General features: G+C 41.2%; 2 protein-coding genes across 2 annotated transcripts; one reads left to right on the top strand and one right to left on the bottom strand.

Annotated features, from left to right (window-relative positions):
- Window positions 1-2,491: 2,491 nt before the first annotated feature.
- On the top strand, window positions 2,492-3,430 carry LOC308174950 (olfactory receptor 8G17-like; the record flags this gene model as incomplete). Its single annotated transcript, XM_080550061.1, has 1 exon — window positions 2,492-3,430. The coding sequence occupies one exon, from the start codon at window positions 2,492-2,494 to the stop codon at window positions 3,428-3,430; it is 939 nt and encodes a 312-aa protein (XP_080406187.1).
- Window positions 3,431-6,406: 2,976 nt separating this feature from the next.
- or6at1 (odorant receptor, family 6, subfamily AT, member 1) lies at window positions 6,407-8,043 on the bottom strand (the record flags this gene model as incomplete). Its single annotated transcript, XM_080550060.1, has 3 exons — window positions 6,407-6,571; window positions 7,082-7,744; window positions 7,900-8,043. 3 exons carry the CDS (start codon window positions 8,041-8,043, stop codon window positions 6,407-6,409), a joined length of 972 nt encoding a protein of 323 aa, XP_080406186.1.
- Between the last annotated feature and the right edge of the window lie 7,002 nt (window positions 8,044-15,045).

Here is a 15,045-nt window from a genome sequence, read left to right as displayed (position 1 = left end):
CTTCGTGCCATTCGAATGGGATTCGTGGTGCAATCCCATTGCAACTGACCCTCAAATTGTGGAACTGCGACGGGCACATCGTCTGCGGCGATGGCAGCACTCTACCTGAGGTCCTAATGCACTCTGGCATATGGACTCTTACGACAAACTGAAGCCGTATGGAATCAATAGGGATCAATGGTTGCATCGATGGCTATAGTCGTTATGTGGTATTGATGGAAGCGTACACTACAAACAACGACCCGAAAGTCATAGCTGGATATTATATTCAAAGCATTGCGTTGGAGGATGTCCAGAGAGGCTGCGAACTGATAGGGGCACAGAACATGGGTCAATTAATTTGATAATCTGTTGTATCACATCTTGTTGCACCACGAATCCCATTCAAATGGCACGAAGATGCATCCAACGATAGCTTTGCATTACGCCACTTCCTGATAGTTCCTCCTGCACAAAGGCTATTACCTCATTTAAATCGGAGTGATTTCTCCTTCTGTAGCCTAAAGACCCAGTTCGCGACAACATCGCTTCAAAGTACGAATACTTGTTATAATAAGGTGATTTTGTGCCAATAGACAAAGAATGTCCTTATTACTAAAGCCAATTCCAAAGTATAACTTGATAAGAGCATTCATGTCATTCATTTTAACCAGTAGGACCAATAAACACTAATCAATTCAGACTTTTTATCTCAGAAATTCAGACTTTTTATCTCAGAAATTCAGACTTTTTTCTCAGAAATTCAGACTTTAATCTCAGAAATTCTGACTTTAATCTCAGAAATTCTGACTTTAAACTCAGAATATAACCCCCCCCCCCCTTCGGGAGAAAAAAAAAAACTCAAGTTGGTGGCCCTAATACTCTTCTGTACAATCGAGCATGTAAGCACAATATGCCCAGTTGTATCTTGTAGAAATTGTGGAAGCAAGGCAAGCAATATTGGTAGAGCCTATTGTAATCAGCCTGCCTGGTGCTGCCTGGTCCAACGTCCAATGGTGTGAATTAAGAATCGAATGTTGTCATGCGATGTCGGTCGCACGCCACACAGTCCTTGTTTTTGAACACGTCCTAAAACGAAAGTATGTTTACAAGTCATTATCACTTACGGTATGGCAAACGAGAACAGTGAATCCAATCCACAAATTATTAAATTAAGTATTTAGTGATTGTTAAACTGTTGTATATTCTATCGAGTGGGTACTTTAAAACTTCAAGTTGCCTGTTATGAAAAAAACTGAAAAACAGATATTGTTGACACAATAAATCACGTTTCAACCCCTTCGATTCTGCGACTGGTTTATGGTCTCACCAGCGGGTGTCACTAGGCTACACTTTTAAAAAGGGTCCTATAATTGATTTGCCATATGTAAGAGAAGATAAATAGAATAAAAATCTGAAGGCACTAAAACTTAAAAAATAAAAAATAAATCAGACAGTAACTTTTTTTCTTCTTCTACAAGGCTGAATGCTGCTGTTTTAACTTTAAACCAGTTGGTCACTGAGTACTGCACAGTATTGTTTTTGTTGCTTGAATAAAGGCTGGCAGTCTTTAATAGCCAACTGTTGTTGTGGACTATATACTGGGGAAGTATTTGTTATTATTCAGGAGTAAAAAAATAAATACAAATATTGAATTGATATCAGTATCGGTAGTGAATGGGATCAGGTAGTGAATGGGATCGGGACATCCCTAGTTTTCATGGGGTGTCTTTTTCACATGACTGTATGTTTTGTCCTGTCCCAAGATGCCTAATGGACGATTGTCATGACTCCCATGTTTATAGCATTACATTATGTCAAATGACAGACTTGTCACCAGGTTTGGGGTTATAAAAAAAGACAGTGTCGCTCTTTGTGCAGTCAGAGTGGAGGAGCGGGAGAACACCAATCAATCCCATTGGAACACTGAGGAACCTATGGAAAACGAACTCACCGTTGTTGGCGTTGGTTTATTACACTAGTAGTTAGTTAGTACTTCAACAATTACATCGAGAACAATCTTTATTTTGTTGCCTTGTGTTGATACTTGGTAATTGTGTGTTTTTGAATGGTAAGATGGTACATTCTAACAAGGGTGTTTACTCTTTATTACTATTTGTTCTATGCTCTCTCTCTCTCTCTCTCTCTAAATATAATCATTATTCATTTTTTATTAATTACATTTATTTGACAGAGACAGTGCACATTAGACAACATTTCAGTGTTCAAATCAATGTAAATGTGCCAGAGTTAGCTACAGACCCAGGTTTTATCAGGTTAAAACAGAAACACAATATTTACAGTGACATGGTTCTCTCTCACTTTACATGTTTTTGTCTATTTCTACTTATGCCCTTATTTATTTATTTTATTTCAATCTTGTTTGGAGATGTTTATTATTAATTTCATTAGGGTTAGGATTAGGGTAATTAATTTTGTCTTTAAAATTAGTAGTTATTTGCAGTGCTTTTCACAGTCTGCCTTCTCCCCCAGACTCTGAGACCACCATTAGATGGAGAACCAAACATTCAAACAGCATGTTCTACTCCTGGAGGGGTTAAACCTCACCAACCAGGCTTCCTACCCTGCCTTCATCCTCCTTCTCATCATCTACATCTTCACCATGGTGTTTAACATCGGCCTCATGGTGCTGATCTCCATGGAGAGGAGCCTGCACCAGCCCATTTACCTCCTCTTCTGTAACCTGCCTGTCAATGACATAGTCGGGGCTTCAGTGATGGTGCCCCGTCTGCTGAGGGACATTTTAACCACCGCTTCTGAGCGATATATAAGTTACTTTGAGTGTGTCGTTCAGGCTTTCTTTGCTCATGTTTATGGTACAACATCTCACACCGTTCTCATGATTATGGCCTTTGACAGATACGTGGCTATCTGTAACCCCCTGCGCTACGCCTCCATCATGAGCAACAGATTGGTGGTCAAGCTAACTATGTCTGCTTGGGGGGTGGCCTTCGTCTTAGTGGGGATCCTTGTGGGTCTTAGTGTCCGCCTTTCGCGCTGCAAGGTGGCCATTAGGAACCCATACTGTGACAACGCGTCTCTATTCAAGCTCTCCTGTGAGAGCGTGTTGATCAACAACATCTACGGTTTTGGCTTCACTGTGGTGCTGTTTGTCTCATCTATAGGCAGCATCGGTCTTACTTACCTGAAGATCGCCATAGTGTGTCTGAGAAGTAAAAACAGCTCTCTAAATAGCAAAGCCCTGGTGACCTGTAGCACCCACCTCCTGGTCTACCTCATTGTGCTGTTCTGTGGCTTCACCATCATCACCCTGCATCGTTTCCCGGCCTACTCTGATCTGGGCAAGCTGGGCAGCGTGCTGTTCCATGTCGTCCCTACTTTCCTCAACCCCATAATATATGGCTTACAGACTAAAGAGATCAAACAGAGGATTATTAGAGTGTTTCACAAGGCCAAGGTGACCCCATGATGATTGTGTTAAACTGAAAGGAAAATATACAGTTTCTTCTTTTGGCTCGACTCCAAAAGTTTTGAATTTTAAATCGAACATTTACTATAAGGCTAGTATATAAGTAGAGATTCTTAGCTTATATTTGATGGTATTTCTGTGCATAGAAGAAATTGCTATGTTTGATTTTGTCATAGGCAAACATAGCCTACTGTTCTGGCTATGTTTTAGATTTTTGTTGCCTAATAAGGGATTGCATGAATGAGGCATTGACATCGCTTTGGTCAATACTAGACATTGACAGCTCTCTTACGCCTGCAAAACTATGTGATGGAACACACCTGACTTACCAGATACACCTGTCAAGCCAAGAATTGTCCCATTACTTTTGGGTATGCTGAAATAGGAGGACTATGCATAAAAAGTGTTGACATTTGTAAATGGTGAAATCAATATGTACACAAATGTGACACAGTCCCAAGTCCTCAAGTAGGGCAAGGTAATGTTCCAGATTATGAAAGTGATTGTAAACTTTCAAATGGCGTGTCATACATTGAAATCTGAAAATAGTTGAAGAAGATTATGCTTATTTAAATGTCGGTACACCTCAAACCAAATACCGGAGAAACTCGCTCTGAATCAATACACGCAAAACAGCTGCTAGTAGCTAGCAGCTAAAAGGGAACATTGCTATGAACATCTAACTGCATGTTTAGCACATCACAACATGCTAATAGAACATCAACATGCTAAAAACACATAACTCCACATAATTAGATGATCACGCTGTCCTTGCTTTTGAACACATCCTAAACCGTAAGTTTGTTTATAAGCCATGTATCACTTACCCAGTAGCCTACGGCAAGTGATACAGTGAATCCAATTCACAAATGATTAGGATTTTAGTCATCCTAAAACTATTGTTTGTTATATCGAGTGGGCACTTCAACACTTAAGCTTTCGTAATATGAATGGAATCGTAATATGAATGGTCTTTATTGTTGTCTTTATTGTTTATTGTTATTTGGTACCTGTACTATAGCAATGACAATAAAGACCATTCATTCATTCATTCATTCATTCATTCATTCATTCATTCATTCATTCATTCATTAAGCTTTCGTAATATGCAAAATAAACTGAAAACACAACCTTTGGGGGGTAATTTCCGCAACTTGAGACTTGCCTACATGTGGACCTTTTCACCAGACCGTGTCACAAATACCATCAAATAAAAGCTGAGAATATCTACTTTAACCACAAACTAATTGTTTCATTTCAAATCCCAAACTTTTTCAAAGAAGGACAAATTACTCATGCAGGGCGCTGTATATTGTGTGTATAACATGATATTATACTATACAATTCAATATGATATGATATGAATAGAACACAGTAAGATAATGTGATATATATTATGATTTGATATGATATTGTATGGTATGATATGAAGGGGAGAGCAGCAACGTATGTGTGTGTATTTACAGTACTGTTAGCTTAAATCGTCTTGGCCTCCCACTTGTCCCACCAGTTGCATAGAGTTGCTGCTGCACATACTGAAATTACAGCTACTCAAATGACTGTAATCTTGGTGTGAAAAATTGCCATCATTCATGCAAATTAAAAATACACAACAAGGAGATGTGTGTGGTTTTCAAGCTGAATTAAACTACGTTTATTTGTCCATAATAGGGTCACAACAGGGACAGAGATGCACAAAAGCAACGAATAAATGTGATAACATGTTGACAACCTGAACAGTTATTTCAGTTCAAACTTCAAACTATAATGACAAATGGACAACTGTCCAATTTACACTACTCTTAAACTAAAAATGATCCAACAGTTGAACATTTCAATTAGTCTCAGTTTATCATCTGTGCGGGGTCATCCCGGGTCATCTCAGATGCAAAATACCTTTCTCATAGTTACAGATAACCTGCATTATGATATGATGTAATTACCCAAATCTGTTGCATATGAGTTACTAGCCTAGTAACTAAACACAGTGTGAAAATAATCGTGGTTATAACCCTATTCATAATGGACCGCATGGCAGTTAGCAGTTTGTACTAATGGCTGAACACTAAAATCATTAGGAGCACAGCTTTACATTACATTGATGCTATTTTCAGTCTTCGGAAATAATACAATATTCACAAACAATTAACACAAATTATGAAAATCACGTTTATGACCGGTCTGTCATAATGGTTGTTAACATGTTACAGTAGGTGATATTTTCTGCATCCGTGGTGGCAGTTTGCCATCATAGTTTTGTTCAAAATATGTTCTTAGCGACACCCAAAACAACATAGTAGGCTAATGATGAAACAAGATGAGACAAGGGTCAGGGGGGTATTCCATCAACATCGCTAAAAGAAAATCCAGGTTTAGTCTTATAAGTCTCGCGAGAGTTCTTAAAAATATCTAGGCATATTCTGATAAGTCTCGCGAGAGTTATCAAAAATAAGCCAGGATTTTCCTTTAGCGACGTTGATGGAATACCCCCCAGGTTTAGGAGAACGGGGAGTATACATTTGGGGTAGGCCTATTTTTGCTGGTTGGCATGACCCTGCAGCTTTTCCCAAGGTGAGATGCACGGCCTTATGGATTCCCACTTGTTAGGCATGGCCGTCTTTCCGTAAATAATAGAATTTCAGTGTGATATTTGCTAGCATTAAGAGGCTTAGAGAGGGTCATTTTACAATTGATATAGTACAAAAACACACAGGCAGTTATGAAAAAGTGGGGATTATTTAACTATAGCAAACCATAGCAAGGCCCGTTGAGGGTGCGGTCATGAGTGCTATGGTTGTCTTGCAGAGTTGAGGCGTTTTTGAGACCAGGACGGCTTATGGCTGGTTGTGTTTTACGGTCAGGAGAGTGTGTTGAATGTTTTGCGACCAGGACAGCTTATGGTAGGTTTTCTTGCGGCAATGAGAGTGTGTCGAGTGGTTTTGCAGTCAGAACAGCTCATGGTTGGTTGTCTTCCAGTCAAGAGAGTGTGACGACTGCTTTGCGACCCGCACGTGAAACAGCTCTGTATCTGCCCAAGGCCCTCTTCAGGGCGTCTCGCAGCTCTTTATTCCTCATACTGTAGATGATCGGGTTCAGGAAGGGGGTCAGAGCTGAGTACAGGACAGCCACGATGATACGCACCTACAACGTCAACACAACATTAACACAACATTATCAATCGCAATTCCTCCATATAGTAGACCCGCAAACATAAAGTAGGCACCAGGCACATTTGATAGTACATTTGATTTGTTTGATAGTATTCCTCAATCCATTCAATGCATTACAATGAGCCCCGTCCTACAATTTCTACCTCCACTAGACTTCCCTGGTATGCACAAAGTCCCCAGCATTGCCTGAACCATGCCGTGCTTCAAGATGCTGCGCTCAACATCAATGCAACACTGACATCTACTGGTTATGAGAGGTTCTAATCATATTTCACCACAGTACAGGAAAGCAGAGCAATGGCATGAACACACATCATAAGGTGAACATACTCTTTCACAGCGAGACAAGGGGAAGGGGAGGAAGAGAAAGAGACAGAGAGAGACGGGAAAGTTAGGGAAAGAGGAGGACAGAGAGAAGGGAAGGGGGGAACAGGAGGACAGAGAGATGGGAAAGTAAAGGAATAGCAGGATTGCTACACACCTCTGGAGAAAAGTTCCCTACACGGTAGGAGATGTAGACAAAAGAGGCGGAGCCATAGGAGATGGACACCACAGTCAGGTGGGCAATACAGGTGGCAAAGGCCTTCAGCCGCTGGCCAGACGCCATCCTTGCTACCGAAACACAGATGAGAAGATAGGAAGTGAGGATGAGCATCCCTGTGACAAGCAGCGCAACAATGGCCATGGATACAGACACGATGGTATCCGTTCTTGTGTTCCCGCACACCAACGCCCTCACAGACGGTGGGTCACACCAGCCGTGCTTCACCACGTTGGGTTCGCAGTATGTCCTCCGTGTGGCCATGGAGATGGAGGGGATCGTGCAGAAGCCGGCGAAGGACCAGGCCCCAAAAATTAGGAGCAGGCGGACGGAGCGTGTCATTATGGAGGTGTAACGGAGGGGGTTGCAAATGGCCAAGTAGCGGTCGTAGGCCATGACGGTCAGCAGGGCGCGGCCGGTCACAGCCATGTGGATGAAGCAGTACATCTGCACGAAGCAGCCCGGGACAGTGATGGTATTGATGTCGGTCAGGAAGCCAGACAGCATGTTGGGGATGGTGACGGTGGTGTAGACCATGTCTACGAAGGACAGGTTGTGGAGGAAGAAGTACATAGGAGAGCTGAGCTTCGGGTCGGTCCGCACCTAGGATGACGAGACAAAATGGGATTAGACATTGATATCATTGCTAGACAAGGGACGCTCGGAACAGTTTTCTCCCATGTTCTCAAACTTCACGTTCTATTCATGACATATCTTGTTAATGTCGTCTTAATAGTCCTTCATCTCGATCTCCGTACCAGGAAGATAATCATACTGTTGCCTCCCAGGATAATGATGTAGGCCACAAGGAAGATAACAAACAGAACTATCTTCTTCTCCCCCAGAGCGGCCAGGCCCTGGATGATGAAGAAGGGCACATTCTCAAGCTGAGTGCTGTTCATATCATGGGCCTCTCTGTCTGATAGGATCACACCTAGCTGGTACAGGCATGCAGAGAGAGAGAGAGAGAGAGAGAGAGAGAGAGAGAGAGAGAGAGAGAGAGAGAGAGAGAGAGAGAGAGAGAGAGAGAGAGATGAAACATCAAGTTAGGAGAGAGATATGATACCTTACCACCATACCACATAGGAACACACACATACTTAAAAAGGCATACTTGAGCACCCACCCACAAACTCATACCCACCCTGAAATTCAATGATAAAATTAAATATACAAAGAAAATAAAGATACAAAGAAAATAAAACAAGCAGTTTATCATGTTCAGAGATGTTTAAGAAGTTAGTAATCTATGTTTCATTTATGTTTCAGAGATAAAGGTTTCAGAAGAGAGTGAGAAAATTCAAGTTGTAAATATGACATAACATTAACATATTATGTATGTTACGTATTCAATAGGTGCTGCTGTGCAGATAATCTACTATCATGCAGTATAATGCAAATACAACAACAAAATAACACAGAACTGCATTATCTTGAACCATACGTTCGCAATTAGTTCCAAACATACAATGTATGACACTATTGAGTAAATTCAGTTCTGCTCTGTCCATACATTCAAACATGTATCTCTTCAGACAGACAAGCAAAGCCAGTCTAAGTTCTTGTATGATCGGTGTATTCTTACCTGACCGCTGGTCACACCTGGTCACAGAGTGAACAAGGGCAGCACCTTAAATACAACCCTTTCAGAACCCTCCCGTAGTCTCTGTTTCTCCAAAGGATGGTGTGGAAGGCCAAAGGGATTTCTTACAGTACATCTACCTCAATTACAATAGTTTTGGGATTAATTAAACAGGAAATATGTTTTGTGACTCCAAGGCAACAAAGTGTGTAAACTAGATGATATCATTAAAGCAGGAAAGTCATTTATTTAATTCTAATTGCTGGTGTGTGATTGTATGTTTCTTTCTCTTGTGTGCAATTAATCTGGTTACTGGCTATACACGGAGGTTGACTTAAAATCTTGTTGGTGGTGGAGGTTTAGTCCACAACAGCTGTCCACAACATACTATGTTGTGTAACAATGCTAAATGATTATGTAAAAAAATAAAAATAATCACACACACTGGACACAAATTCTGAATGTATATAAACCAGGAGAAATCAACGCTTATCTGTATATGCTTTGATCAGTCATACCATGCTGCCAAGGAGCGAATGCAATGGAGAGAACTCCTTGAAGCCTTCTGTCCTTAGGGGATGAGGAGGAGTAAGTACGTAAGTTTGATCAGTCATGTGATTCATTTGTTTGTTCACTTACTGAACTGTGAACCTTGTCTAACCCACAACTATTCAGCTCACTAAACAACTAAGACTAAAATATATACGTAGGTTCACTAAGAAAGTCTTCATTAAAATAAGATAAGCAGCAGAGGTGAGACCTTCAACTGAAATAACAGGTTTACTCTCCCACAGTCATAAGCAACAACAAATATTTTTTGGCAACACTCTATTGCAGGCAGCTGTTAGGGTATCATTTAGGCCCCACCCTACAGTTGTGATTGATTGTTTGTTTGTTTGTTTGTTTATTAGGATCCCCATTAGCTAATGCCATGACATTAGCTATTCTTCCTGGGGTCCGACACAAAAATCATATTTGAACAATTGTCAACATTATATACATACAGACAATTGAAAACAATGTATACATACATGCATCATAATAACAAAAGAAAGGAATACAATTAAAAATTCAAATAAAAACCAAAGAAAATAAAGGAAATTACAACAGATCAGCAAACGAGATAAATCATCTACCGGTACTGTTCATTCAGAGTTAATTGTATTAAGTGCTCTTTTATTGTTTTCTTGAAAGTGCATCTAGAATTAGTTTTTACTAGCATGCTTGGGTAAGGAGTTCCATCCTGTAATGGCTCTGTAAATTACAGTAGATTTGAGAAGATTTTGTCCTAGTTCGAGGTGGTAAGAAATATCCTGAAACGGCCTGTCTGGTCAGATAGTTGTTTTCATTTCAAGTACTGTGGTTTCTTGTCATTTATGACATTCCTGAAGAAGATCAGAAGACTGGATTGTATCTATTTTCTACAGGAAGTTATTGGAGATTTCTATGCATTTCCAAAACATTTGTGTTTTGAGCGATTTTGAGTTTTCTTAGATCTTTCTTAGCTGCAGATGACCACATGACTGGACGTGGACAGTACTCAAGGTGTGACACAACTAAAGCTTGAATCACTTGGTTCAGAGTGTTTGATGTTACTTAGAACATGTCCTTGTTACGGCAATGCTCTTAACCCTTTTAGTTGCAATATTATCAATATGTTCAGTCCATGTGAGTTTAGCATCCAGCACAATGCCAAGTAGCTTGTTCTTTTTAACTTGTTCTACTGGCTTTCCACCAAGTGATAAGCTTAGTTGAGGATTAGTGACCAGCATAGGTCTAGATCCAAACACCATACATTTTGTTTTAGAGATATTCAGCACTAGTTTGTTGTTACTAACCCACTCAGCCACTGATCTGAGCTCAGTGCTCAGTACATCAGTTAGCTCTTGATATGTTAATGCTGCGCTGTACATAGTGGAATCATCAGCATACATAACCACTCTTGCTTCATCATAATACTGATGGGAGATCATTTGTGAATATAGAATATAGGAGAGGTCCTAAGCAACTGCCCTGAGGAACCCCGCATTGTACCTCTTTACTATTCGAATAGCTACCATTGAAGAGCACTCTCTCTGTCTTCTTCTGGACAGGTAACTCTCCACCCAGGACAAAGCATTGATTTAAAGCCATAACATTTAAGTTTACCAAGCAACAGGCAATGATCAATAACATCAAACGCAGCACTGACATCCAACATCACCACCCCCACTAGCCTCCTGTCATCCATGCTCTTCAGCAACTCATCAGTCATTTGTGCTAATGTTGTGCTAGTGGATTGACCTTCTCTATATGTGGGAATGACCTTCTCTATATGCATGCTGGTAGCTCGTCATCAGACCCTTAACCTTTGCCTCTTTCCAAATCTCCAGACATACACCATACTCTAAACTTTATTAAATATGTGACATAATGGAGTGGATATGTACTTGGTCGTAATTCTGAGTAATTTGCCATCTAGATTGTCTGTACCTGGAGATTTGTCGTCCAAGAGAGATAACAGAAGTTTTTCAACATATTATTTTTCTACATGTTGGAACACAAAACATGCACTGCCTTTCCTTCATGATACAGCCTTTTATTATGGTGTGTGCGATGCATACAGAAAAAGGGACTGAGCCATGTATCAAATTCTTCCTTCGTCTAGCATTATGACTGCTCATGGCCCCTGGCCCGAGCATAGATTACTTTTTCTTGCTATGACTGATGTATATATGATTCACTTACTTAGACAAATGTATTTGTTGTAAATCGCTTTGGATAAAGATGTCTGCTAAACGGCCAAAAAACTAATTAATAGCCAGTACATTTGTGGACGTGAGAGACAGAGACAGAGTATCAGGAGACGCAGCCAGCCATCAGTGCAGAGAGTGAGGTGTCAGGAGAGGTAGAGAGAGATAAGAAGAAAAGGGGGGATTCTGACTCAGCGGTTCAGGAGGTGTGGTAATCAGGGCAGAAGTGCAGCATGGCTGTTTCTCCTCTCTGGGCTGTCTGTCCGGCCCTGAATCAGAGTTAAAGACTTAACAGGAAGGCTGAGGGAACCTCAAGGTCATAACAGTCCTCCAAAGCCATAGCAGAGTGATTTAACACACTCATTCAAATAAGGTGCAGAGAGTTTGAGAATGTATAGGACCATTGACCTTCCCTTAAAACCATGACAGGACGATTTAAAATGGATATTTATTAGAGGTACTGAGATTTGAGAACTTACAGAAGTAGTGACCTGTATCCTAGCTGTCTGATGTATGGAGGGGGACCTCTAATTAAGTGGTATGGGAAAGCTTTGACCAAAGCACAGTGTGTGTGTCTGAGAGAGAGAGAGTGTGTGTGTGTGTGTGTGTGTGTGTGTGTGTGTGTGTGTGTGTGTGTGTGTGTGTGTGTGTGTGTGTGAGTGAGAGTGTGCGTATGCGTGTGCGCGTGCGTGTGCCTGTGCCAGCCTATGTGCCTTTGTTAGCCTGTGTGTGTGTGTGTGTGACTAAGTGCCTGTGTACCTGTCAGTTTCTTTTGTGTGTTTGAGAGAGGTCATGATTGACTGTATGTCTTGTTCTGTAACTGTTCTACATTGACTTTTTGTGTTTGTCAAGTGTCCCTGTCCGTCCCAAAACATTGTAGTTATTTTATGTATTGCACCGCACTTCCCAGTCGTCACTGAACAGAATTTGTTCTTAACTGACCCGACTGGATAACTAAAGGTTAAAGGAGCAAACAGCAACATCCTCCCCATTAATAATACAGTACAACCGCCTGCAATGACCGTGTCTGACACAGCTGTGGTGTTTCTGCATGTGCGCATGATTCGAAGAGGCAGCCACCAGAGCCAGAAAGGTGAGAATCACTGATTCCACTCCCCTAGAACCCCCCTGGCAGTAACAACATCGTTTATATGCATACCGAGTCCAAACCTTTTATCTGGACCAAAACAGTTCCTAAATGAAATATTTCTTTCGAGGGATCGCTACCGATTAAACATTAAACATAGTCATTAAACATAGTCATTCCAAACATTAGGAAGCTTTTAGAAAGCTTGAATGTTATATACTGGAAAAAGAGGAGGGCTCTGTGTGATAGCTAATGGGTTTTTAATTAGGAGGTAAATAGTGTTTATGTACAAACTGCCCTATTAGTCTCTACTTCAGAGACCGCTCAGGAACCCCTGAGGCCCGCAGCTCTCATAATGAGCAATTACATCAAACACATACTAAACACACAAACACACACACGCCCACCCACCCACACGAAACACGTTATGATGGGCTATAATAAGTTCTTTTGAGTCCTGATATGGGCTCTGAGGGGCAAAGACAAGCTCACCCACAAGACTCATTAGGGCTATGTCTCTAGAGGGGTGGAGGGTCAGGGCGGTAGTGTATGTGTATGTATGGCGCCATTAAATGGATCAATCTCAACGGTGAAGGCTGAGTAAATGATGTAATATAGGGAAAAGGAAATATATTCAAACACACACAGAGACACAAACACACGCACACGCACACACACAAACGCACACACAAAGCATGATAGTGAGTGGAAATTGAGGGGGTATTTAGTTTTCTCTAAAACATTTGACTCAGCAATGCCAACATTAATTATACGACCCAGTCTGTCGAAGCTATATGGACTATTAAAACCCTGACCCCACTACTAAAGTTCACTGCTGGAACTCAAGTTGCTCTTTAAAGGCTGGTTGTCACTATTATCTCGCTGATCTGGTGGCTGTCACATATACACACATACATGTACACACACACACACACACACAGTTAGTCTCTTTGGCAGCTTTTGTGTGGGAGTAATACTCTTATCTAAAAACAGTTTTACCCTGTTGTCTCCCTGTTGTCCAAACAGGGTTCTGGAACGATGGGGTCTTATTCAAGGGAGGGTTTATTCAACTAGACATGTTAGGCTGGTTTCCATTTCCCAGACACAGATTAAGCCTAATCCTAGACTAAAACACATCTTTAATGGAGATTTTCCATTTAAAGTGTGACTCTATCTGAGAAAGTCCCTTCCCGAGTAAGCCCCGGGTAATGTATTGGAGACTGTAGGCTGGAGCCAGGAGGGTAGTCATATGTGACACAGTCTGATCATTTTGGTCTGCATGTCGGCAATCAATCAAAATGTTCAGACTTTTCTTTTGAAACACGGAACTACGGAAATACGAATCACAACACAAACTCGCTAGTCAAGCCAAAATTCTGCAACGTAATGGATTCGGTGAGTAATCCCCACTGCTACCTAGTTAACAAACATTTTCGAAAGAAAAGTCCAATCATTACATCGGATCCCAATATGAGGACCAAATGATCAGATTGTCTAGAATAGCCACATAGGCAGGGGTGCACATAACTGGTGCGCCAGTGCGCATGCGTCGCCAAAATGCATGCTGCGCGGAAGATCAGCCGCATGAACGCGCTCTTGCGCACCAACAGCTGCAAGCGCTGGGAGAGGAATTTACTTCCTCAAAATCCACCTGCTGACTGCTGACTGCTGCATCACTGCAAGCCCCGTAACGCCATCACAACGACCACGGCGACTCCCCTCACGAAAACATTCGGAAAGTATCGTAACTTGTACTTTCATTCCGCGTATCGCGTATCGCACGGTTATCACGCCGACACGTGAAAATTCAGTCCCGAACGACTCGTCGCTAAAAGGAAAAACAACACCAAGGGACTTCACGTTTCTTTTCTCTGAAGCTTTCAAACGTTCAGACGTTTGTTTTACAGCTTCATTATCGCACCTAGACCCCTGACCCAGGGAATATGGTTGGGAATTCTATTAGGGAAAAAAAAAAGACTTTGTTGCACAATCAAAATAATGAGCTATTTAAAGTGATAGCCTACAACATCCTCTACCATGGTTGAAATTGAGGACAGTGATAACTTACAGCAGTCAAGAGAGCAGTGATGATTATGATTAAGCTTGTAGCATAAATAAATGCTTAGGCTGTAACTTTTTGTTGAAAAGTTGATTTCAGTGTTTACAGAACAGACATTCAGTTAGTGCTTAAAGAGATGTCAGTTGATTTCATTGTGTTTAAAGGAGTCTGACAGACTTTCATGCTTAAAGAGCAGTCATTTGATTTTGCATTTGTTTCTTTTGTTTTGCACACAATCATTTGTTCGTTCATCTTTATTTATGAATAAATGTCGTTTTGCTAATATAAGTTATCCATGTATCCCTTTTTTATCCATCCTGTGGGACGGGTCGTGACTCGCGAGCTCGGGGAGCACCAAGCAGCATCCCTAGGTGCTCCTCTGAGCACTGGCCCCAAAAAGTTATGTGCACCCCTGCACATAGGCCTATTAGGGCTACAACAGTG

The sequence above is a fragment of the Nansenia antarctica genome (assembly GCF_963989245.1).
Source record: "Nansenia antarctica genome assembly, chromosome: 20".
NCBI lineage: Eukaryota > Metazoa > Chordata > Actinopteri > Argentiniformes > Microstomatidae > Nansenia > Nansenia antarctica.
Note: the sequence above shows the minus strand (reverse complement) of the source record. Positions and strands in the feature narration are given on the sequence as shown.